This window comes from Cucurbita moschata, unplaced genomic scaffold, assembly GCF_002738365.1.
Source record: "Cucurbita moschata cultivar Rifu unplaced genomic scaffold, Cmos_1.0 Cmo_Scf00052, whole genome shotgun sequence".
NCBI classification, from domain to species: domain Eukaryota; kingdom Viridiplantae; phylum Streptophyta; class Magnoliopsida; order Cucurbitales; family Cucurbitaceae; genus Cucurbita; species Cucurbita moschata.
This window is the reverse complement of record NW_019268568.1, coordinates 446,669-472,189: the sequence shown is the minus strand read 5'-3', so window position 1 is coordinate 472,189 and position 25,521 is coordinate 446,669. Positions and strand designations below refer to the sequence as shown.

Below are 25,521 nucleotides of genomic sequence, written 5' to 3'. Positions count from 1 at the left end.
TTTTTTTTTTTTTTTTTTTTTTTTTTTTTTTTTTTTTTTTTTCCTTACAAAGACAATGTGACAAAATTTAATATTTTAATTCAGGTTAATTACATAATCAAGTTCCTAGTACTTTCATTTTTCAGACTCATCCCTAATCTTACAAAAGTTCCAATTGCAACCTGGTTGTTACATTTTCCCTATGGAGTACGATACCTTGTAGCATAGGGTCATAATAAGCAAATATGGTTTCCATACAACTGGATGATTAAGGTGAAAGATAACAAAGAGAGAGATTTACAGATGTATTTCATAAAAAAGATATTAAGCAGATAGATCCACAATGCAAACAAGAATAAAAGGAATAAGCATAATGATGAAATGGGGAGAGATTATGGAAACTACACATAAAAGGCAGGTCTACAAATCCAGTAGGCACTTACAACTTTACCGTCACGCTCATTCTTGGATAACTGAAATGCAGATTTGTCAAGAATGAATCTAGGAGTGGATCTGTTAATACTAGGACATCTTCTTTTCAGGCTAAGAAAGCAAGAGATGCAATTAGTAGTCCCCGAAGTTTCATTCCTACGTTCCCCGAATTTATAAGCATGTGGCCTTCGAGCATTAACCTCGTTTCTTCTAAACTTGTATCTACCAATACCATCATCACGAGAGTACCTTCCAAACCAAAGAGGAAATAATCAACAAAGCTATGCACTCATAAATATAAGCACTGAATAATACAATACCTCAGATCAAGGAAACGGGAAATAGGGAGGAGGAACAAAAGTAAATTCACTAGATTATACTACCTTGGTTAGAGGGGGGAAGGGTAGAAAGAAAAAACAAATAAGAAAATCCTTCATCCAAGAGAATATAAAAATAAAATAAAAAGAAATAAAAAAACGTGTTAAGTTTTTTTTTTTTTTTTTTTTTTTCTTTTAAAAGGGAACCTTTTTTAAAAGTTACATTACAATATCTTTTTGAGGAGGAAACGAATAATTTCATTGATAAATGAAATGTACAAAAGAAAGGAATGAACCCAGCCCCCACAGATTTTGGGTTAAGGTGATATCCATATTTAATTGGCAGACGCCCTTGGCTAACAAAATGAGAATCTTCCTCCATTATATGCTTGTGGGCCATCATTTCATCAAAGATAAGGAGATCCTTTGGTTACTAAGGATGAAAGCTTTTTTTAGACCAAATGAATTGAGAGGAACTAGCAAACCTTCAATAAAAATCTCATTCATTTGATAGGTTTTAGAAGTTTTTCTTTTATCATACTTTAACTTGGTGTAAATATTTCTTATCTCCTTTTTCTACTTATATTTTAAATGATCTTTTGTCTAATGGGAAGGGGTTTCTTATAACTTCCTAGCTCAAGGACATTCCTCGCCCTTCTCTGTTGTTCAATGTGTTGTACCAAACCAAAACTATAAAATGACATGTACCTACAGTCTCCCCGGTATAAAAAATCCCCTTAACCTCAATGCTGCCTAACCAAAAGACAATTGCAAACCTGTTGATTTCTTTGGATCAACAAAGCGTCATAGAAATGAATTAATCCAAATGTTAGAGACTTCTTCCACTCGGACTCCAACACCATCTGTGAAAGAAGAAAGTCGCAACAATTGTCTTGTACACTCACCCTTCAAAGAAGAAAGTCGCAATGAATAAATCCCCCATTAAAGTCTCTAATTTAACTGAGATTCATTTTGTACCAACACGCTATTGGTAGATTTGTTACATTAAACCATCCTCCACATCAAGGGATTCTACCACGTTTCTCACCATCCCATACTTAAACCTCATTGAGAACTCACCCACCCTTTCCCAACCTTCAATTCTACAAAATTTTCAAACTCCTACTCCGTGCCACAATGAAACAATACTTCATCAGGTTGTAAGAGATTCAAGGCACAAAAATTTCCCATTGTCTCTCTTCCCTAGGACCTTCACTCCTTGATGAGAGTTGATTAATGAATTCAAGATTCATGGACAATGGTTCATGATGGCTGGTTGCCACAATGCCTTTAAGCCTGCTAGGACACTTCAACACTTCAAAGGCCAAGGGGTTTACAGAAATGACTCCCAATCGGCATAAATCAAAATAATGTCATAATTACATAACTCATTGCACAAAGTGCAACAAGAAGAAGAAAGAGAATCCAACTAGTAACTCATCCAAATTAGAGATGGAAACCTGAAGGGCTCATTTAAGTCCTAAAGCTCATTCGAATTAGTCTAGGAATTCCTAAAGGTTCGAACCATAGCCTCCAAAAAGAACCCATGCTAGCCTTTATGATTTATCTAAAGAACTTGAGCTTTGTATTAAAAAAAAAAAGACCATAGCAAACAGCTGACAAACGCCACCTCGCAACAGAGAAGGAAAGCCCACCGAATACCAAACGAATTGAAAAGGAGATTGCATCACTTAGCGCAGAGTCAAATAGAATACAGCTCAAAACATTAAAAATCAAACCCAGATGAATAATTTGCAACAAAAACATAACGAGAGGTTAACAAGCTAACATAACAAGCAACACTACTAGCGATCGAAAACATAATTCTTCACAGAAAACAAAAATCTACCTCCTCAAAGGGACGACAAATCGAGACTCGACATCAAACCGAGCGAGATGAGAGCAAATAGAGCGGGAAGGGAGCTGCACCAAGTTCACCCGCCTATTGGGAGTACCTGGGTCTTTTAGACTTAACAACGGCCGCCGCTGCGTCAAATTTGAAACAGGAGAAGAAGAGCATGCAACGGCCATTACAGGCACAAATCCAAAAAGAAAAACTGCAAGGAACAAAGCTTGCAGAGAGCAGATAATCTAAACACAACAGTTCTAGAGCGAGCAAGGAAAGTGAGACGAGGAAGAGTATTGGGATAGAGTTGACGGTTCGGTTGAACCGGGAAAAAAAAACCAGATTGAACCGATTTTCTAGAACAAAAAGGGGCACCACATTTGCAATTTTCCGTGTGTTTTCCTCTTTACTTGCGAGATTTTAAATTTTTGTTTGTTATTTTTTAAATTAAATTTTATTTTCATTTATTACAAAAATAGCCTCCAAACAAATAACTATTAATGTTTCATTCAACTTTTTGTCGGGCTAGGTTCAACCCCGCAGCCTATTCATTTCTACTCGTGCCAAATTTTTTATTTATTTTCATGTGATTGGACCGACTATTCCTCACTAAAAAATTGTGGTGACCGAGTTCTCGAAAAAAAAATGTTACTCCTCTCTCATTCCCTGTCCGAGAATTTCCTTCATTGTTTAAGCTTGCTTAAATTGTTAAAACATATATCATCAACTGATACCACTTGTAACAATCGCACTTTGATGGCAGCGGACTTGTGATTGTGTGGCACTCACCTCTCAGCAAGAAGTGAGTTAAGCCTATTCGTTCTTGTGTCGCCTACGGCCAAGCGACGTATGCTCGAACCTTTGGCCCCAGTTCAAGAAGAAAGTTTTAGAAAATTAGGGCAGAGAGTTTTGAAAGCATGAGTTGAGAAATTAAAATTGATGTTATATGTGTTATATAATTGTCCGGTAGAGAGAAGTTGACAACAGGTTTTAAATTTAATCTCCGATTAAATTCAAGAACACATCAAAATAGACTATATAATATTCTCGCATTTGTTAATTCAATAATTGGAGGGTAAGGTAGAGAATCGAATCATCGATATTTGGAATGATAATCGGTACTTTTATATACTAATTAAACTATGCTCGAATCAAAACGCTGTTACATGCATGTAAAGACATTTCAAATAATTCAAAGCGGAAATTAGTTTGAAAACCGAGAGTCCAAAACGAAACATTTCAAACATTTTACTTTGAAATTCAAGCAGAAATCCTTTTTCGCTTTATGACTCTACATCAAATGTTTTCATGTATCATCTCTATTGGAACCTAAGTTCATGACTATTACATACACTCTACTTTAATTTTTCGGGTAAGGTTGGATGTATAATATTTCTCAATATATGGTCTACACACATGCACGTGACCCAATAGGCAAACTCGTTACCGTAACCTCTAGGTTTGACTATAGGTTAGCAAACACGCTCATATTGCAGAACATCCGATGAAAAAGAAAGGAATGTAAATACTATCGTGATTGTATGCGTTCGTATATTACATACTAGAGAAATATAAAATCATAGTTCAATGAGATGATGCACATACTTCCGTAAATAACATGACTTCAGTTCCTTACGAGACATACTGATAAGATAAGGGAATCAACTGCAAGGGGAGTAAGATTCGGATTACCTTGTTGATCGAATATCTCAAGCCAAGAACACTTTGTTTGAGATTCGAATCACTCCAGAAGCAAGATCGATCATGTCTAGCTTCAATGATTCTTGTTGATCAAATATCTCAAGACAAGAACACTTGATTGAGATTCGAATCACTCCACAAGCAAGATTGATCATGTCGAGCTTGAATGATTCTACATACAACCTAAACTACGTAGAATTGCAAAGAAACTTAGCCATTGGCTAAAGAAAAGCACAAATGCTTTTTTTAATATATTTTTCAAGTCTGTTTACAAATACAATATACATGACTTTATATAGTCTCAAAATGAAACTACTAAAACAAGAGTGGTAACATTCATACTTAATGGCCATAATTAACCATTATGTAATTGTAACCTAAACTAAATTAAAAGGCTTAAAATACAATAACTCTAAATTGTAACCCACCCAAAATTTATAACCATCAAACTTCATTCCTCTTCAATGTGGCATGAATTGCAACCTCTTTTGATAATTTTGACAACATTTTCTTCAGATCTAATTGAAGTATATTGTATGATTGATGTCTCTTGGTTCATATCACGTACATATATATCCATGCGGGATATAGTCATATTAAAGCATGTATGAAGACACATACACCTTATAAATCGTAGAACTATCCTAACAAAACAATTTAATACGTGTAAATAACAATTTTATCCAACTTAGTTCGTAGGCGTTCCAATAATAAGTTCATTTACAATAAAAACTTAAGTCCAAATAGGTAAAGCGTTCGTGACGTCGTGTTTGGATGTTGTGTTTAGGACTATCCTAAACTTTATATTTGGCCTGTACACATCATCGTTACTATGGTTGGCCAGAAATCAATATTTGATACACCTCATATAATATTTAATAGATAAATTAATTTTATTTAATTTAAATATTTAAAAGTTTCTCATTTAAATTTAAATTTAAAATATATAATTCTAAGTTTAATAAATCACTGACATGTAAATTTAAACAAATTTAAAATTTTAAAAAATATTAAAAAGTTCGAGGATTTTATAAGATACAAAATTAAAAAATTAAAAATTTATTAAATTTATCAGATACAAAATTAAAAATTTAAAGATTAATTTCTGAATCCAAAATTTAAATTAAAAAAAATAGATTTTAATTTATCTTATATTTGTTCTCTCTCTTTGTCTTCCTCGAAAAATACTTTTTTTTTTAAATTATAATATTTGGGGTTTTTTTTTCAGATTAAACAAAAAAAACTTAAACAATTGGAAAATTGTTGGGTCACGTCAAGAACATGGAATTAAATATTATATAATTGTTTTTATTTTATTTTATAATTTTGAAATTTGTTGGATTTTTTTTAATTAAATTGCATCAATTAGGCATAACTGTATACAGGTTGGAAATTAAAAAAATATAAAGTCAGCAAACAATTTCAAACCCATCAAAGTTTCTAAAATATTTTCCACATCTCTAACATCGTGTTGAAATTATTTGAAAAAAATATAATTTATAATATAAAAATGTCTGATTTTCTAATTTTATTATAAGTAGAATAATACATATAAATCTCATTAATTTCTAATAGTATAATTTATATGTTCAATTTCTTAATTTCTAATAATAATAAATAAATAAATAAAAGAATTTTATAATATGAATCGTTTAATTTATTATTATTATTATTTTATAATATGGTTTTGACTTTCCTTCTTTTTTTTATTTTATTAATAATTTGTTAGAATAATATTTAGTTTATTGGGCAGACGGCATGACATTATATTATCTTTTTTTTTATTATTATTATAACAGAACTTAACATAATAATAACAATAAATAAATAAAATAATTTAAAAATATGACGTGGAAATCCGGAATACATGATACAGCTTTATATAATGTGAAAAAGAATAAAATTGGTATCCGCGGAAAATCCGCTACGGCCGGTTCCACTGTACCGGTTTTTTGAGTATCGTATTTCTTCCACATCTAAATTTTAAATTCATAAATTTAATAACGAAAATTTTTAATTATACATATAATTTTTAAACAATTAACCTCTTAAATTTATAGAAGTCTACAAAAAATATTATTTAATAATTTAAAATTAATTACTTTATTTAACTCTTTATGTGTATACACTATTCTAAAAATAAAAAAGATTTATAATTCACAATAGTCAATTATTTAATTAATAATTTACATTCTATAAATATAAAAAAATAAAGGAAAATTAATAGAAATATTGTTTCTAATAGTAAACAATTTGTTTTATTCTTATTTATAATATATATTTTTATTAAGAGAATAATTATTAATTGAAAATATTTATAAATGAATGAAAATTAAATTAAAATTATTTTAATAATTTGACTTAATAAAAATAAATTAACCAATAACAAGTTAGTAAATCCAATAAAATTGTTAGAAATAATTAAATAACTAAAAATATTTATTTATTTATATAAAATTTTGATAATATTTCTATATCTTAATTTATTTTATTTTGAATAAATTCAATTAATTAATGGATCTTAGTTTATAAAATTATTATACAAGGGCAATTTGGACTTTTCAGTCCTTTACATTGACAGTTTCAAACGGCCATTATAAATACAAACGAATCCATTTTCCACACGTTGACTTGACAAATCTCATTCCATCTTCTCCCATGAGACAGAGAAATTAAATTACTTGAAAACCAAATGCAGGGCGGAAACCACTGGGGAGGGCCGCTGGAAGTGATCGACAACGACCACAACAACGGCGACAGAGGCGAGGATTGGGATCGGGATCGGGCGGCTCTGCAATCGCAATCGTTCAATCAGAATGAACTGGACGAGACGCAGAGGAGCTGGCTTCTTGGTCCAGCAGAGGGGAAGAAGAAAAAATACGTTGACTTAGGTTGCGTAATCGTGTCGAAGAAGGCTTTGAAATGGAGCTTGTTTTCGATTTTGATTGTGTTTTGTGTAATCGGATTGCCGATTATTGTGGCCAAGACTCGGCCGAAGCATCACGCTCGTCCTCTTCCGCCCGATCGATACTCTGATGCTCTTCATAAGGCTCTCTTGTTCTTTAATGCTCAGAAATGTAAGTCTCCTCTCAAGAACTCTCACTTTTTTTCTTTTTCTTTTCTTTTTTAAATAAAAAAAAAAGTTCTTTTGCAATTTTATTCCATTTTATAATTGATTTAAAGCATATGAGAATATAATTTTTTTAATTCTCAAATAAAAATAAATATGTGGGTAAAAATTTATTATTCTTAATTTTATGTTTAATACATCACTTATCTATTAGAAAAGAAAAAAAAAATAATAAGTATACAAATTTAAATAAATATTAAAAAATCTTGAAATCTCATAATTAAATTTATTTTTTTAAACTTTAACCTAACTAGACAATTTTCAAAATTCATCAATTCAATTTCTTACTTAAGTTTGTTTTTTAATTTATAATATTTGAATTTAATATATATATATATTAAATAATATTCAAACCTTTCACATTTTGTATGAAAATTATCGACAATCTAAATTAAACTATGCTTAAACTTTAAATATTCGCACTAGCTCACATCATAATTTGACTTCGGTAAAAGAAGACTTTTAATTTTTTTTTTCTTTTTTTTGAAATTTATTTTTTCATCTATTGAAATGTATTCAATTCTAAAATTTAATTTTTATCATGGAATTGATTATTATTGTTGAGAATGTTTGCTTAAGCCACCCCACCTAAATGATATGAAAGTTATCTTATTTATAATCAAATAAATTACAACGATATGGAAAGAATAATAAATAGAAATAACAATAAATGAAAAGAAACCTATAGTAAGAAGTAAATATCTAGATATTTGTGTTATAATAAAATATCAAATATGATATATATGGTAAACTATAATTTAGTATTAAATATCCTAGACAACTATATTTTTAAAATTAAATAGAAGAATGTTCAAACCTAACCCTAAAAAAAAGTAACTCAAAGAAAATGCTTCAAACTAAGCACGGATTATTGGTTAAAGTGAACATGACTCAGGTCGAGTTTGATATTCAAATTTTCATATTTTTATTTTTAAAATATTAATTAATTAATTAATTATATATATATATATATAGTTGAGAGTATATATGTTAAGGAATTGAGTAATTTTGGAGTTTTTTCTTATTTTAATTATTTTAATTATTTTGAATGAAGTCACGCGTGACGAATGAGCTTGCAAATGCAATGCACGAACGTCCACGTGGATTTTATGAGGGTATTTATTAGGAATTAAAAAGTGGGGGAAATTTATATCCAAATATGCCCATTTTAATTTTTTTTTAAAATAAAAAAATATTAAAATAATTTATTTAACCTTAATTTTGTGATTTGATTAAAATCATTTATTATAAAATTATTTATTGAAATTAGAAATTAAATAGAAATATGGTTTGATTGGATGCAGCTGGGAAATTGGGAAAGAGCAACAACATAACATGGAGAGGGAGCTCAGGGCTGAACGACGGGAATGACACGCTGGCAAAGGGAGGCCTAGTTGGAGGGTACTACGACTCCGGGGAAAACAGCAAGTCCAATTTTCCAATGGCTTATTCAATGACGATGCTGAGCTGGAGCCTGGTGGAGTACAGTCACAAGTACAAGGCCATCAACGAATACGACCACGTCAGAGACCTCATCAAATGGGGTACCGATTATCTGCTCCTCACCTTCAACTCCTCCTCCACCAAAATCACCCAAATTTACTCCCAGGTTTTTCCTTATTTATTTATTTATTTAATTAAAAAAAAAAAGAGAATAAAATAAATAAATAAAATGTTAAAGGTTGGGGGATCGCAAAATGGGTCCCAAATCCCGGACGACTCCACCTGCTGGCAGAAGCCGGAGCAAATGGGCTACAACCGACCCACCCAAACCACATTCCAAGGCCCAGATCTCGCCGGCGAGATGTCCGCCGCTCTCTCCGCCGCCTCTATCGTCTTCCGCGACGATGCCGCCTACTCCGCCAAGCTAATCAAAGGCGCAGAGACGCTGTTCGCATTCGCTCGTGATTCCGGCCGCCGTGCACGCTACAGCCGCGACAACGCCTTCCTAGCTGCTGCTTACAACTCCACCGGCTACTACGATGAGTACATGTGGGCGGGGGCGTGGCTGTTCTACGCGACGGGGAACACGTCGTACATTAATCTGGCGACTCTGCAGGGAATCCCGAGGAACGCAAAGGCATTCAACGTGACGGCGGAGACAAGCGTGCCGAGCTGGAACAACAAGCTGCCGGCGGCGATGGTGTTGTTGACGAGAGTGAGGATGATGCTGAATCCAGGGTATCCGTACGAGGAGATGCTGAGTACGTACCAGACATTGACTGCCCTAAATATGTGTTCTTATCTCAAACAATTTCGCGTCTACAATTGGACTCGAGGTATTTTTCTCTCTCTCCTGTTCTTGATAAACATGTTGAGTGTCCGCATTGCTGTCTCCTAATCTTGATGTTCATTTTGATTGAGTGGGCTCGTTGTTGTCTCCTATTCTTGATGTTCATTTTGATTGAGTGTGCGAGCCGTTGTCTCCTATTCTTGATGTTCATTTTGATCGAGTATGTATATTGTTGTGCGATCCTAACAAATTGAAATAGGAAACAGGGATATGGATGAAAAGATTTACTAAGTTTAGAGCATGACTCTGATACCATGTTAGATAAACACGACTCTACACAATGGTATGATATTATCCACTTTGAGCATAAGCTCTCGTAGCTTTGTTTTGGGTTTTCACAAAAGGCTTTATACCAATAGAGAGAGTATTGTTTGATTATAAACGGATGATCGTTCCTTATAATTAAAATTTTCAGGAGGAATGATGATTATGAACAAAGGACAGCAACAGGGACAGAATCTACAATATGTGGCGAATGCTGCATTTCTGGCTTCTCTGTTCGCTGATTACTTGAACTCCACCGGCGTCCCAGGCTTCAACTGCGGCCCCAACTACATTCCTTCAGCCCTTCTTCGCACCTTCGCCACTTCCCAGATGGATTACATTCTTGGGAAGAACCCCATGAACATGAGCTACATTGTGGGCTATGGCACCAAGTTCCCTAGACGAGTGCATCACCGTGGTGCATCCATTCCCAGCGACAACAAGTACTATTCCTGCAAGGGCGGGTTCAAGTGGCGCGACAACCCCGGTCCCAACCCCCACACCATCGTCGGTGCCATGGTTGGCGGTCCAGATCGATTCGACAAGTTTCACGACGTGCGTACTAATCCCAACTACACTGAGCCAACTCTGGCTGGTAATGCTGGCCTTGTTGCTGCTCTTGCTTCCCTTACTACCTCTGCTGGCTTTGGCATTGACAAGAACACCATCTTTTCTGGGATCCCGCCGCTCGGTCCCAAGGCGCCACCGCCACCACTGCCGTGGAAGCCGTGATGGGGGTCGGTTGCTAGTGAGGACTTGGCCATGAAAATCATCCCCTTTCTCTCATCTTTCTTTTTTGCTCCAAGGGGTAATGTTTATTCTTTGTATCAGTTATATGACTCTCCACTTCTTACACATACATATATGTTCATTTTACAAGTTCTCTACACAAGAAATGATTAAAAAAAAGAAAAGATGATAGTATAGACTCCAAAACATGTCGGCCCAGTTGCGCCTCGACCCTGTTTGTACACCCGCGCCTTGACTCGAGTGACAAACTGCCTCATTCTAGCGTTGGCTCGTCTTGGCAGCACAATCGGCTCAGCTCGATAGCTCAATTTCAGCTCAACTCGGTTTGGTGGCTTGTAAGCTGTAAATGACTCAGTATACAAAATTTATACGGTTTCCTAAGTTTTCGACTCTCATTAACCCATTTTTTATTTTATTAAGGAAAATTTATGTCCTAAGTATGTGATATAGATTAACATAGGTGCAATTAATCGTTGAAGTATAATTTCAAAGCAGGAATTAGTAACTTCGATCAAGACCAAACAAATGAGTGATTTTACTATTGGAGTTAAATAATTGAATGATGTATGATAGTACATGTCTTGCCGCCCTTACATGCACCATATTATTTTATGTTATGTTTATGTGCTCTATGTACTGACATATGATGCTATGCTATGTATTGACATATGATATCCATCACGCTATGTTATGAATTGTATATCATGTTGTGTGTTGCCATGTAAAGTTATGGGATGATTGCCATGTATACATAATGCATATATGTAATATGTCATTGATGAAAGGAGAAAGGGAACGATGTTAACACTATGCTATTAATGTAAATCATGGGGATCTCATGCATGTATGTATGTCATGTGCATCAGGATACTTCCCTGTTATGTTATGTTAGTACGGACGCGTATCTTCGACATTTATATTCGTCATGCTATCATGCGGTCTTTTCCTTTTTTGTGGCGTATGGTGACGTGTAACGCGTTGTGCCCAACCAAGAAAGGCCCAAGAGATACACATATGAGCTTGCATGGTGGGTCTGCGTGTACGTGTGCGGACCATTTGTGGAAAAATACCACACATCCAATCCTACTCGGAACTTGAAAGAGTCCAAGGCCATGTTACAGTGTTAAAGGATAGGTTTCAATCATGATGTGTGTGATTGCATTACCAACTATTGAGTGTTGAAGACCACGAATTCTGGGAGACAAACTCAACCAAGTGCTAGGGACCACGAACTCTGCGAAACGAGACTCAACCGAATGTTGAAGACGACATCGATGAAATCGAAGTAGTTGACTACCAAGTGCTAAAGACGAGAGTCGAGACTCAACCCAAGAACCAACTTGCCACCCTACTCAAGAACTGACCGACTACTGAACTTGAGAACTGAGCGTTGTGTTGACTAGAGTATCGATGGTGTGTTGAAGATGAAGTACCAACGACGAGAAACGAGAAACTTGAACCCGAGAACTAAGTGAACTGAGCATTGTGCTGACTGAAGTATCGACGACATGCTGAAGACAAAGTACCGATGAAAAAAAATGAGAAACTTGAACCTGAGAATGGAGAAGGTGATGCTGCAATGTCGAACGTGTGAATGGAGATGGCGTCGGGTCATCGGTGAGCTGTAAAGAACCTTAGATCAAACACGAATGTTACACGAAGATGAAGAAAAAAATTGAAAGTGAGAAGAAAAGAAAAATGTGTCACATGAATCATGATGGTTGGCGGTGGCTGTGATTTGAAATTCCATAGGAGATGACAGAGTGTACACGTGCACAGTGTCATAATCGCACTCTTGATGGCAGCGGACTTGCGATTGTGCGGCACTCACTTTCCAACGACAAGTGAGCTAAGCCAATTCGTTCTTACGTCGCCTACGGCCAAGCGACGTATGCTCGAGCCTTTGGCCTCGATTTTAGAAAACAAGGGTAGAGAGAGATTTTCGAAAGAGGGATTTTGAAAGAGACGTTATATATGCAAGTAAGAGAGTAACAACAACGACTCACAGTATATAACTATTGGTAGGGAGAAGTTGACAACTAGTCATATCCCCTATAATACATTCTGAGGCATTTCATGTCTGGCAGACCTAGACATGATTTTTTCGAAACGTCATACTTCCTAGAAATATAAAAGTAAAACACTAGAACATGGAAAGACATAAAGGGTTTGGGCTTGTCATGGGCAATACGCCTTGGACGAGCATGACCGTGACATCCTCCCCCACCTAATTGGTTGACGTCTCTGTCAACCGACTACTTTCAAACTTGGCGATGTGGGTGGCGGCAGAGTCCAGATCTTCAGCGCGTTCCCAGCTGGTTTCTTTCGTAAGGAGATTCTTCTATTTGACAAGAAATTCACGAATCTTCCGTACAGGTCTTCCTATCTTCCTAACCCTGTCGGCTAGTATTTGCTCTATTTCTTTGGTGTCTCTTTGTTTTAGATCGATGCTCGGTCTAGTGATTACATTTCGTTGGTCGTCGTCTGGGTCAGGGTGATAGGGCTTCAAGTTGCTCACATGAACTACTGGGTGGATTTTCATTCATGTGGGTAGCGCAACTTTGTAGGAAGTAGCCCCGATCATTTTAAGGACTTCAATTGGGCCTTCATATTTTTAAATTAGTCTCTGGTTCTTTTGTCTACGGAATCTAATCTGTTATGGTCTCAACTTGATGAGGACTTGGTCTCTTGCTCGAAATTGGAGGGGGCGACGCCTCTTGTCCGCCCACTTTTTCATATGCTTGGAAGCTTTCTCCGAATATGTCTAGGCTATATCTGTTGTCTGCTCCCATTCTCTGGTGAAGTTTTGAGCTTGAGGGTTTTTTCCTGCATAAGGATGATCAATAATATGGGGCAAGACCGGCTGTTATCCACTTACAATTTCGAAGGGGTTCTTTCCCGTAGACGAACTCATTTGACAATTGAAACAGAATTGGGCGACATCTGGCAGTTGTATCCAGTTCTTCTGGTGAGCGTCGACGAAGTGACGTAAGTATTCTTCGAGCAAGCAGTTGAACCGTTCCGTCTGTCCATCGGTTTGAGGATGATAGCTTGAGGAGATGTTTAAAGTCGTTCCTAAGAAGGCGAATAACTCGGTCCAAAATGTGTCAATGAATCTACCATCCCTTCGCTGATGATGCTCGATGGAATGCCCCACAACTTTACAAATGTGTTTGAAAAATAGTTGGGTTGTTAGTTCAACCGAGCATAATTTGGGGGTGGGAACGAACGTCGCAAATTTCAAGAATCGGTCTACAATAACCAAGATGACGTCATATTCCCCGACTTTTGGGAGGTGTGTTATGAAGTCTAGAGACACACTTTTCCAAGGCCTTGTTGGTACGGGTAGAAGTTCCAAGAGTCCCGAGACTTTGGCTTTCTCGACTTTGTCCTGTTGGCAGATGAGGCACGTCTTGGTGTACTGCATGATGTCGTCCCGCATATTTGACCAGAAGTACCCCTTTTTTTATGAAGGCATATGTTCGTTGCCACCCAGGGTGTCCGGCCCATAAAATATCATGACATTCCTGAATGAGCTTCTTCCTCAGTTCTCCTGTTCTTGGAATGTATAATATGTTTCCCTTTGTCATTAGAAGGTCTCCCTCAACCCAAAATTGTCGTGTCTTCCTAGCTTTGGCTAGTTCACGACGGCTTTGGCCGATGGGTCTTTATGTAAATGTTCTTTGATGATGTCGCGCATCGATCCATCGATCTTACTTGAGTGAATATGTGCTAACATGCACAGGGCCGCATGTTCGCCCTTCCGACTCAGCGCGTCGGCTACTTGGTTACTCTTTCCTGCCTTGTGTTCAAATTTGAAGTCAAATTCAACCAACGACTCCTACCACCGGGCTTGTTTTGCCGTCAATTTCGGTTGATCGAAGAAGTGGCAAATGGCGTTGTTGTCCGTCTTCACTACGAATTGTGATCCCAAGAGGTACTGTCTCCATACTCGTAGGCAATGGACCACAACCAACATTTCTTTTTCGGAGATAGTGTACCTTCTTTCAGCATCGTTGAGCTTTCGACTTTCATAAGTGATGGGGTGGCCTTCTTGAATAAGGACACCGCCTAGGGCAAAGTCGGAAGCATCTGTCTCTATTTCAAATAGTTTAGTAACATCTACTAATCCGAGGATAGGACCCCTCGTCAAGGTTGTCTTCAAATCTTCCAAGGTCATTTGACATTCATTTGACCACGGCGAAGGGTGGTCTTTCTTCAGGAGTTCTGTTAATGGGGCGGCTCGTCATGAAAACCCTTCGACGAACCGCCTATAGTAGTTTGTCAATCCTAGGAAGGATTGCACATCGGATACGGAAGTAGGGATTTTCCACTCTTGGATAGCTTTTATCTTATCGCTATCCATGCCGATCTGTCCACAACTGATGACATGTCCAAGGAAGTTGATACATGTTTGTGCGAATACACATTTTTCTTTCTTGAGGTACAATTGATTCTGCTGCAACTTGTCAAACACTAGCTTCAGGTGCACCTTGTGTTCCTCTAGGGTTGTGTTGTATACAACTATGTCGTTGAGGTATACTACGACGAACTGATCCAAGTATTCGTGGAAAACCTAGTTCATTAACGTGCAAAACGTAGCTGGAGCGTTTGTCAAGCCAGAGGGCATTACCAGGAACTCAAAGGCCCCATATCTTGTTACACACGTCGTCTTGGGCTCGTCCCCTTCGGCGATATGTACTTGGTAGTACCCTGATCGTAAGTCCAGCTTCGTGAAGTATTTGGCCCCATGAAGCTAGTCAAACAAGTCGGATATTATTGGCAGTGGGTATTTGTTGCGTAGAGTCACCTTGTTTAAGGCTCTATAATCTATGCACAGATGCAACTTCACATCCTTCTTTTGCTGAAATAGTATGGGGGCTCCGTAAGGTGCCTTTGTTGGGCAGATGAATCCTGCCACCAACAACTCATCTAGTTGTTTCCTCAATTCGGCTAGCTTAGGGGGAGCCATCGGGTATGCGTTCTTCGCTGGGGGTTTAACCCTTGGGAGGAGTTCAATTTCGTGATCAATGCCTTAACGGGGTGGTAATGTTTATGGTAAGCTCTCTGGCATTATGTGAGCATAACTGTCTAGTACATCCTTGATTTTGCTTGGAATAATTTCCTCAGTGGTCATTTCTTCCATCAGGTGTATAGCCATAAATGTAAAATGTAGATTCCTCTCGTGCGAGGCCTCTTTTCAATTGTATGGCCGAGATCATTCTAAGATTACCTGGTTGCTTGATGCTTGCAAGTATTACTGTGGGGTTGTGGTCGGTGATCACCAAGCATTTCGGCAGTGGCATTGGGATAACTTTGTGTTCTAGGAGGAAGTTCATCTCAAGTACCATGTCGAAGTCGTCCATGCAAACCACGACAAGGTCCAACTCTTCGGTCCAGGCCCCTAATTTGAAGGGGATTCTTTTGGAGACTCCCACAATAGGCAAGACCTCGGAGTTGACAACTTTCATTTTTCCAGGGTCATTTTCTATGGTGAGTCCCAATCTTCCTGCTTCTTGGTCGGCAATGAAGTTGTGGGTCGCACCTGAGTCTATCAAGGTGCTCTTGCTTGGTCGGAAGTTTATTGTTGCATCTACGAACATGAGCCCTTTCTCTATTATCTCCTTTGGGTCGACCTTTCGTTGGAGGGCTGACAAGAATTTAAGCGCACCCAGTCGGGGTTGTCTTGATCTTCCTTCTTGTCTGGCGTAGTCTCGACTCCTATGTCGTTGCTTTCTTGAATGGACACTTGGAGTGCATTAAGAGAGGCTCGATGAGGACAGTAGGACAGTCTGTGGGGGCCTTTACACAACAGGCATTGTAAAGGTGTCGTCGGGTAGTTCTTTTGAGGGTAAGGTCTTTGAGATGTTCCTGCTTGGTTATTCTGAGGAGGTCTATCTATCCACCCACTTGGTCTGTCGTTACTTCCGTTTGGCCTATTGGAGCCTTCACTTTGATACCTGGCGGCTTATATGTTTTGCCTCAGTGTTTGGGGCCTGTGTTGTTCTTCTTTAGAAACTCGCTTTGTTCCCAAAGTCTAGGAGTCTCTTGGCGCTGGCAATTGCGGTAGCTAGATCTTGAACCTTTTTCTCGTGTATTTTTGTTTTGGCCCACGGTTGTAACCCATTTATAAAGAAAAATACCTTGTCTTTCTCTGACGTGCCCATGATATTTAGCATCAGGGTCGAGAATTGTCTGACATAGTCCTTTATGCTTCCAGTTTGCTTTAGGGTTATTAGTTTTCCATTGCTATATGTTCTACGTTTTCGGGGAAGAATTGGCCCCTCAACTCTCTCTTGAGGTTTTCCCACGAGTCGATGGTGCACAATCCATTCTCGATGTCTTGCACATTTGTACGCTACTAAAGTTTTGCATAATCTATGAGATGTTTGAGGCTACTATCACTTTTATGTTGTCAGTACAAGCCGTTGTGACTTTGAAGTACTGTTAGACATCAAAGATGAAGTTCTCCAACTCTTTGGTGTCCCTGTTCCCTTTGAAGGGTTTGGGATCTGGGAACTTCAGTTTGTTGGATCCTGTGAGTTTGCCCAGCCGTAACGTTCTCCACGGCTTCCATGGTCACTCCAATTCGGGTGTTCATGTCGGCCATCTTTTCTTGGATGACATCGATCGTTGTTCTGAATTCGTCAGCTAATCCATTAAACAAACTCATCATGGTATTTTGTAGCACGTCAAATTCTCCGCCACGTCCCTCCTTGTGCGCGATAGAGCTATTGGGGCTACCAGTAGGTCTTGAGCTGCTCGTAGGAGCAACTCTTTCTTCGAGCGAAGCCACTCGAAACATTAGTTCTGTGATTGGCAACCCATCCAGGCGGTTGCCAATTGCGTCGATTTCTACGACTTTTCTATTCAATTCCGTCACCCATGCTTCCAGGAAGCGGATGGTGTCAGGGACTTCTTTGAGGAACAACATTTCTTCCTCTATTAAAGTAAGCCGGTTGGCTTGTGATTTGGGTGTCGACTTTGTCGTCGACATGGTTTCGTTCTTTTCCATGTCATGGAGCTAACAAAACTCTGATACCACTTGTCACAATCGCACTTTTGATAGCAGCGGACTTGCGATTGTGCGGCACTTACTTTCCAACTATAAGTGAGCTAAACCAATTCGTTCTTACGTCGCCTACGGCCAAGCGACGTATGCTCGAGCCTCTGGCCTTGGTTTAAGAAGAAGGTTTTAGAAAATGAGGGCAGAGAGAGATTTTCGAAAGAGAGATTTTGAAAGAGACGTTATATATGCAAGCAAGAGAGTAACAACAACGGCTCATAGTATATAACTATTGGTAGGGAAAAGTTGACAATTAGTCATATTCCCCTATAGTACATTCTGAGGCATTTCATGTCTGGTAGGCTTATACATGATTTTTTCGAAACGTCATACTTCCTAGAAATACAAAAGTAAAACACTGAACATGAAAAGACATAAAGGGTTTGGCTTGTCATGGGCAACATGCCTTCGACAAACATGACCGTGACACACAGCAATCTGTCTTTGAAGGCTGACATTGACGCTAGCTTGAACTAGATTGAGATTAAAAAAACCAACCCAACCCAAAATCTTATCTAACACCAACTCAACCCTTATAGTTTAAATTGGATTTTCGAGTTGAAAGTACACGTCAACAAGAGATGGAGACAAGGACATAGAAAGACATTTTAGTACCGGTACTATAAATAAGAGTAAGAATTCATATTTTACCTAGTTGAGTTATACGTACATCGCTTATTTAAACATTAAATTTAAATTTATAGCGTGAAAGGATAAAAGAATAGGATTATTAGGTATGGTTTGGGTGCAGCTGGGAGATTGGGAAAGAGCAACAACATAACATGGAGAAGGAGCTCGGGGCTGAACGACGGGAATGACACGCTGGCAAAGGGAGGCCTAGTTGGAGGGTACTATGACTCCGGGGAAAACAGCAAGTCCAATTTTCCAATGGCTTATTCCATGACCATGCTGAGCTGGAGCCTAGTGGAGTACAGTCACAAGTACAAGGCCATCAACGAATACGACCACGTCAGAGACCTCATCAAATGGGGTACCGATTATCTGCTCCTCACCTTCAACTCCTCCTCCACCAAAATCACCCAAATTTACTCCCAGGTTTTCCCTTATTTATTTATTTATTTTTATTTTTTTAAAAAGAATAAAATAAATAAATAAAATGTTAAAGGTTGGGGGATCGCAAAATGGGTCCCAAATCCCGGACGACTCCACCTGCTGGCAGAAGCCGGAGCAAATGGGCTACAACCGACCCACCCAAACCACATTCCAAGGCCCAGATCTCGCCGGCGAGATGTCCGCCGCTCTCTCCGCCGCCTCTATCGTCTTCCGCGATGACGCCGCCTACTCCGCCAAGCTAATCAAAGGCGCCGAGACGCTCTTAGCCTTCGCTCGCGATTCCAGCCGCCGCGTCCGCTACAGCCGCGACAACGCCTTCCTAGCCGCGGCCTATGACTCCACCGGATACTACGACGAATACATGTGGGCGGCGGCATGGCTGTTCTGTGCGACAGGAAACTCGTCGTACATTTCTCTGGCGATTCTGCCGGGAATCGCGAAGAACGCAAATGCTTTCAACGTGACGGCGGTTTCGAGCGTGCCGAGCTGGGACAACAAGCTGCCGGCGGCGATGGTGTTGCTGACGAGAGTGAAGATGGTGCTGAATCCAGGGTATCCGTATGAGGATTTGTTGAGTGTGTACCAGACGTCGAATGCCCTAATTATGTGTTCTTATCTCAAGCAATTTGGTGTCCACAATTGGACTCGAGGTATTTCTCTTCTTATTCTTTTACTTTTGGATCTGATTTTGTGCATCTAATAACCTTAGAGATTAAATCATAATTAGGAGGAATGATTATTATGAACAAAGAACAGCAACAGGGACAGAATCTGCAATATGTGGCGAATGCTGCATTTTTAGCTTCTCTGTTTGCCGATTACTTGAACTCAACTGGCGTCCCTGGCTTCAATTGCGGCCCCAACTACATTCCTTCAGCCCTTCTTCGCACCTTCGCCACTTCCCAGATGGATTACATTCTTGGGACGAACCCCATGAACATGAGCTACATTGTGGGCTATGGCACCAAGTTCCCTAGACGAGTGCATCACCGTGGTGCATCCATTCCCAGCGACAACAAGTACTACTCCTGCAAGGGCGGGTTCAAGTGGCGCGACAACCCCGGTCCCAACCCCCACACCATCGTTGGTGCCATGGTTGGCGGTCCTGATCGATTCGACAAGTTTCACGACGTGCGTACTAATCCCAACTACACTGAGCCAACTCTGGCTGGTAATGCTGGCCTTGTTGCTGCTCTTGCTTCCCTTACTACCTCTGCTGGCTTTGGCATTGACAAGAACACCATCTTTTCTGGACGGGTCGTTGCTAGTGAGAACTTGGGCATGAAAACCATACCCTTTCTCTCATCTTTCTTTTTTGCTCCGGGGGTAATGTTCATTCTTTGTATCAGTTAAATGACTCTTATTTGATTCATAAAAATGGCTAAAAAAGGATCCAAAATCGTAAAAAAGGGGTCCAAAATACTAAATCGGGAGTGAGTTGTAACGGTGTACTATCATGATTTTGATACCTTCATGACTAGCCTTAAGGAAAACTCAAGCATCTATCTCTCTTTTCGCCTGACTTGGTGGCTTTATCGGATCTTAGGCGTGGTTCTCTTTCACCAATCGAACAATGATATCTAAGTTTGTTCAGCCACACACTGATTGTGCATGCATGTTCAATCGTCTGCAACTCTAGCCAACTTGCCTCGTCTCTAGGCCTAGAATCAACCCCATGTGTCAACTACATTGTCAAAACATCTAAAAACATTTATCAATATGGGTTTTTCAAGGCATGAACCCTCCCGTACACATGCCAAGTCCTTTACAAGATGTTGTACTAGATAGCAGGTGCATCAACATTCGACACATGGGTTCGGCAATGTCGGCACGGTTCATCATTGTCCTAAAAAATTCATTTTTAGAGGAAGATGCTCAAGACACTCATTTTTAGACTAGGGTCACTAAGTAGTATCGCCCGACCGCAATTACTAAGGTGTGCAGTTTTCTGGAGTTAGCAGGATACTGCTGGCCCTTCAGCACTTACATAGTTGATGAAGAAGAGTATTCCATTTATATGGAATGATGCATGTGAGGCAAGTTTCCAAGATCTAAAACAGAGGTTAGCGTCAGCCCCAATGCTTACAGTACCAAAGAGTTCAGAGGGGTATTTGATATATAGTGACACCTTTAAGAAGGGACCAAAATGTGTTTTGAAGCAACACGGTAAGGTTCTTGCGTATGCATCCCATTAGTTGAAAGACTATGAGAAGAACTACCCTACGCACGCTTAGAGTTGGTCGCAGTAGTGTTCGCACTTAAAATTTTACCGACCACAAGATCTTAAAGTATTTCTTCACGCAGGAAGAATTGACCATGAGACAACGAATATGGTTAGAGTTGGTGAAGGATTACGACAAACAGTTAGTACCACCTTGGAAAAGCAAACATGATCGCCGATGCTCTAAGTCGAAAAACAGTACACTCGTTGGCCCTCATCACTAGAGAGTCACGAGTGCAAGCAGGTTTCGAACGAGTCAACATAGGTGTAGTAACTGAAGGAGTAGTAGCTCAGATGGCTTGATTAACGGTACAACTCACACTTCGACAAAGGATTATTGAGTCTCAACAAGAGAACCCTAGCCTAGATAAGATTTTGAACGATGTGCATGTACGAGAAGCCATGTTGCATTATGATGAAGAGTTTTATGATACACAACCCCTAAATGATATTATTGATGATGAATGTATGAATGCTTATGCATGCATGTTACTTAGAGTAACATGTGAAGGATGTATGAGGCTGTGTTACATGAATGATTTAAGATGAAAAACTACAGGGACGTCATGCATATTGTTTGTTCATTTACATCGGGTTACTTCTCTTTTTATGATGATGAGTACGGACGCATACACGATGATGATGATGATCATCATCATGCCTTGCATGATATTCGAGGGTTTGTTGTACCTTCGAACGTCCGACTACAGCCAACTAGCTCGATTATGATAGGCCTAGGGGGTGTGCGAACCATCTGGTGGGCTCACGCTCGCACGTGTGAGCCGTTTGTAGGAAAGTACTACACATCCAATTTGTCTGGACTGGAGGCCACCTCTGATATGAACCACGACCAAGGAATTTCTATACCTCAAGGTTCAATTACAAGGACGAGAGCGAAGAAGCTACAACAAACCTTGTACACTTATATACAAGCTATGGTGAGCCCATCCAAAAAAATTCTAGAAGACATTGGAGACCTCCCTCATATGTTGTGGAAAGTTTGAGTTTCAAGAGAGGGAGACATTAAATGCACTTTAGATTGCATTTAATGAACTCAATTGAATTTATGGAACTAGTCCAAGGATTAATAAGTACATTTCATTGGTGGCACGGTTTAATTATAATTTAAATATTTGTTTGTCATATTTAAGCTAGTTTTTAATATAGGAGTTAAGGTTATATTGTAACTCACCTAGGTCACCAAATTCCACCGTTAACTAGCCATTTTAATAGGGAGATTATGAGTAATTCTCATTAACTAGCCAATTTAATTTGGGAGTTATGTGTGCTATATAAAGCCTTCTTTTCTTTGATGAGAGACTATCACATTTTGGAATTAAAAAGAATAGAATTTCTATTTTAGCTTTGTTGAGAACTTACATGCTAAAGTCATAAGTGATATTGATCATGATGGTGTTAATATAACACATGCGGAAGCAATTTGGATCTTAGGCACTTTTAGAACATCAATTATTGTAAATCACTAGCATGTTCATAAGTATTAAAACTTAATGAGTTTAAGTACTAACCTTTTGTAGTTCAAACTCCTTTTGCCTCACGAACCGGTTTCGAACCACCACTAGTGTCTTCTCCACTATCCTCCGGCCTTAGAACGGGATTGTGGAATCCGGTGAGTGACTAAAATTGGGAGGGATTTTGTATATGTGAAAGAGAGTGTTTGTGAGAAGTTTTTCTCAAGGCTTTTCATCAAGATGAAGAATCCCCTCCAAGTATCATGATCACTCTATTTAAAGAGTCAAGTTTGCATGTTCATGCAAACTTGAGATCACCAAATTTTGACACTTAAAATTCCACTCAAGAGTTTGGGATTATGTGGCAAGCATGCATGTTTGAGTTAACCAAATTTTGACACTCAAAATTCCACTCAAACTTGTGGGGTTTATTTGGCAAACATGCAAGTTTGGTTAAACCAAATTTTGACACCTCAAAATTCCACTAACATGGATTTTTCCATTAGATGAAAGTCAACATTTTGACTTTCTTCATTTTAATTCAACAATTAATTTGAATAATGAATTTCAACTTAAAGTAACATTAAATGATTAATTAAACTATTTAATTAATATTTAATATTAATTCAAATGCCAATCCCAATCAATTCCGACACATAATTGATTAAGATATTTAAATCTTATTTAAATATCTCACATTCTCTCTTTTCGTTTAATTCGTAAATAAAACAAAATTGCGGTTAAATATATCGTATATATGTAACGCATATTCCCTAATTTGAATTCGAACACTTCGAACTCACTCGTCACATTGTTCTATGGTTTAGTCCGATATGAGCTAGCAGAGGGACCTAATGGACCTATAGATCATGGGCTCCAACGATCCAAGATTAACCGATTAAACTCATTAACCTTGTTAACCAACATTCGTTAACTACTAGGACACTCCACTATAGCCTAGTAGTTGCACTCCCCTCACTATAGATATATTTCTGTCCATCTGATATAACCATGATTAGTAAGTCGATCCTTCACAGGTTGTTCGTAACTAGAGCTGGGTCAATTTACCGTTTTACCCCTGAAGTTACTTCTTGTTCCTTATGTCTCACTGATCCTCTAATGAACAATTGGTTTGTGGTTCAACTAGTAAACCAAATCCCTCTCAGGCCAATGAGAGGGTGGGGCCCCTTGTTCAAGACCTGGAGTCAGTGCTTAAGGGAACTACCTTTCTTCTATCCCTAAGTGGGTAGGAGTGAATTCCGTCTTGCACCCCACATCCCCAGCCATTCACCCAGTCTTACCCCTGAAATGGGAGGCCTGTTGAGTCGGCGAACTAGAGCCACTCTCACCCATGCAAATCTAAGGATAATTCCGAATAAACAGGAGTTCATGGTTAGCTCAGGATTAAAACCGAGTTACCTAGGTTATCGAATGAAAAGAAAATCAGTCTCAACAGTAAACGACTTTATAAAGTGAGAGTGGTTTTCTTCATGGTCCGATCTTATGCAATACTCATTGCATAGGACGCCCCCACTCACATGTCTCCACATGCACAATTTAGTGATCACATTGTTTATATCATATACAAAAGTGGGCCGCATCCATAGTGTCCCCAGAATAAGGTACTCAGCCTTATCCTTATACTATAGATCATTTTGACTATATACTTGAACTTGATCCACTCTTATGTCTCTACATATAGTTCAAGTAATCATTCTATAGCCAGAGTGTTCTTAGTTTATTGGATTTAGATTAATGATCGTAAAGTTCACTTTATTCAATAACAATTTTTACTGAATAAACATCAATAATAACTTTATTGAAAATAGAATATATCTTTGTTTACAAACTATGAGTTTTAGGACATAAAACCCAACAGATCAAACCTCTTGTGGAGTGATTCGAATCACTAGTTTAGAAACGAGTTTTCTCTACTCTTGATCTTGATCATCAAGGTAATCCATTCCATACTTTTCCTTGGGTTGATTCCATATCAATCTCTCTATGATGATTTTAAATGATAGGTTCCTAATCATGATTACATGTGTTTACATTCGCTGACTTCAACAGTGGGGTCGCTGACTAAATACTTTTTTAAAATACTTAAGTCGCTACTTCTATAAATAATGGAAATTTGTAATGGTTTCCTTTGTAAATACCTGCCCTTCATTTATAGTAGGGGTAGGGGTGTATATGGTCCGGGTTGGGTTGGGTTGAGAGATTTTTTTGACCCAACCCAAAAGTTTCTGTTGGTTGGATCGGTAATCCAACCCAACCTAAAAATTTTCACAACCCAACCCAACCCTCCTTTTTGGGTTGGATTGTCGAGTTGTCAATTTTTTTTTTTAAAGTTTTATTTATCCACAATTTATAATTATTCGGATGCAATATTAGATAAAATATATTAAAAGTTCACAAACAAACACAAATCAATCTATAATTATTCACATAAAAAATAAATAAAAACCAACCAGAGAAAATTGTAACATATTAATATAGTCCAATATTGTCTCAAATTCAGGCGTAGGTGTCTTTAGAGAGGCAAAGGTACCATTCTGACAAATTTATTAATACATAAATTATCTTAATATAATTTATATATTTTTATTTGGTTCGGGTCAACCCGAAGGTTTTATCCACGAACTCGAAACCAACCGATTCAGTTCGAGTTCAGAAAATGATCCTAACCCTACCCGAAATGTTAATCCAACCCAACCCAACCCAACCTCTAGAGTTGGGTTGGTTCGGGTTGTCAGGTTGAATGCTTAAAATGAGTGATCCCTTTTAGTTAATGTTGATTTCATCTCTTTAGATGACCCAAGTGAGATTGCACATATGATGGATTATGGACTTCCTCATCATTAAAATCAATGACTAGACATAGGAAATAGTTTTGGGGGGAAACATTCTTTTTTCTTAGCTGTATATGTGTCTCTCATGAGAGGTCAACACATAATATTATATCATATAACTATG

At 38.3% G+C, this 25,521-nt stretch overlaps 3 protein-coding genes across 5 annotated transcripts in view; 2 read left to right on the top strand and 1 right to left on the bottom strand.

Moving 5' to 3' along the window:
• Positions 1-2,885, bottom strand: part of LOC111436188 (stromal processing peptidase, chloroplastic-like) — a 16,352-nt gene extending 13,467 nt beyond the window's left edge. Inside the window, exons 1-2 of one of the 2 annotated variants that reach the window (XM_023073908.1) lie at positions 2,578-2,885; positions 423-660 (exon numbers count right to left, since the gene is read on the bottom strand). In XM_023073908.1, coding sequence (XP_022929676.1) covers positions 423-660; positions 2,578-2,759 — 420 coding nt within the window. In that variant the 5' untranslated portion in view covers positions 2,760-2,885. The remainder of the gene's footprint in view (positions 1-422; positions 661-2,577) is intronic. The other variant, XM_023073907.1, reaches the window with a different exon arrangement.
• A 4,035-nt stretch (positions 2,886-6,920) lies between these two features.
• LOC111436175 (endoglucanase 7-like) lies at positions 6,921-20,179 on the top strand. Of its 2 annotated transcripts, XR_002709192.1 has the most exons (5): positions 6,921-7,352; positions 8,710-9,014; positions 9,087-9,684; positions 10,114-10,750; positions 20,114-20,179. XR_002709192.1 is itself a non-coding variant. In XM_023073892.1 (4 exons), the coding sequence occupies exons 1-4, from the start codon at positions 6,968-6,970 to the stop codon at positions 10,692-10,694; spliced, it is 1,869 nt and encodes a 622-aa protein (XP_022929660.1). In that variant the 5' UTR covers positions 6,921-6,967; the 3' UTR covers positions 10,695-10,841. The 2 variants fall into 2 exon arrangements, 1 of the variants encoding a protein (XP_022929660.1); XM_023073892.1 differs by lacking the exon at positions 20,114-20,179 and having other exon boundaries at positions 10,114-10,841.
• LOC111436139 (endoglucanase 7-like) lies at positions 18,196-20,374 on the top strand. Its single transcript, XM_023073836.1, has 4 exons — positions 18,196-18,218; positions 18,513-18,834; positions 18,905-19,502; positions 19,580-20,374. The coding sequence occupies exons 1-4, from the start codon at positions 18,196-18,198 to the stop codon at positions 20,203-20,205; spliced, it is 1,569 nt and encodes a 522-aa protein (XP_022929604.1). The 3' UTR covers positions 20,206-20,374.
• Positions 20,375-25,521: the final 5,147 nt, after the last annotated feature.

What these genes read in the sequence shown, in the direction of transcription:
- LOC111436175 (XM_023073892.1), top strand. Translation starts at nt 6,968, where the DNA reads ATGCAGGGCGGAAACCACTGGGGAGGGCCGCTGGAAGTGATCGACAAC. An exon ending in GTTCTTTAATGCTCAGAAAT is followed by an intron (nt 7,353 to 8,709) that starts GTAAGTCTCCTC and finishes GATTGGATGCAG; the next exon opens with CTGGGAAATTGGGAAAGAGC. An exon ending in TCACCCAAATTTACTCCCAG is followed by an intron (nt 9,015 to 9,086) that starts GTTTTTCCTTAT and finishes AAAATGTTAAAG; the next exon opens with GTTGGGGGATCGCAAAATGG.
- LOC111436139 (XM_023073836.1), top strand. Translation starts at nt 18,196, where the DNA reads ATGACCGTGACACACAGCAATCT. An exon ending in TCACCCAAATTTACTCCCAG is followed by an intron (nt 18,835 to 18,904) that starts GTTTTCCCTTAT and finishes AAAATGTTAAAG; the next exon opens with GTTGGGGGATCGCAAAATGG. An exon ending in TGTCCACAATTGGACTCGAG is followed by an intron (nt 19,503 to 19,579) that starts GTATTTCTCTTC and finishes AATCATAATTAG; the next exon opens with GAGGAATGATTATTATGAAC.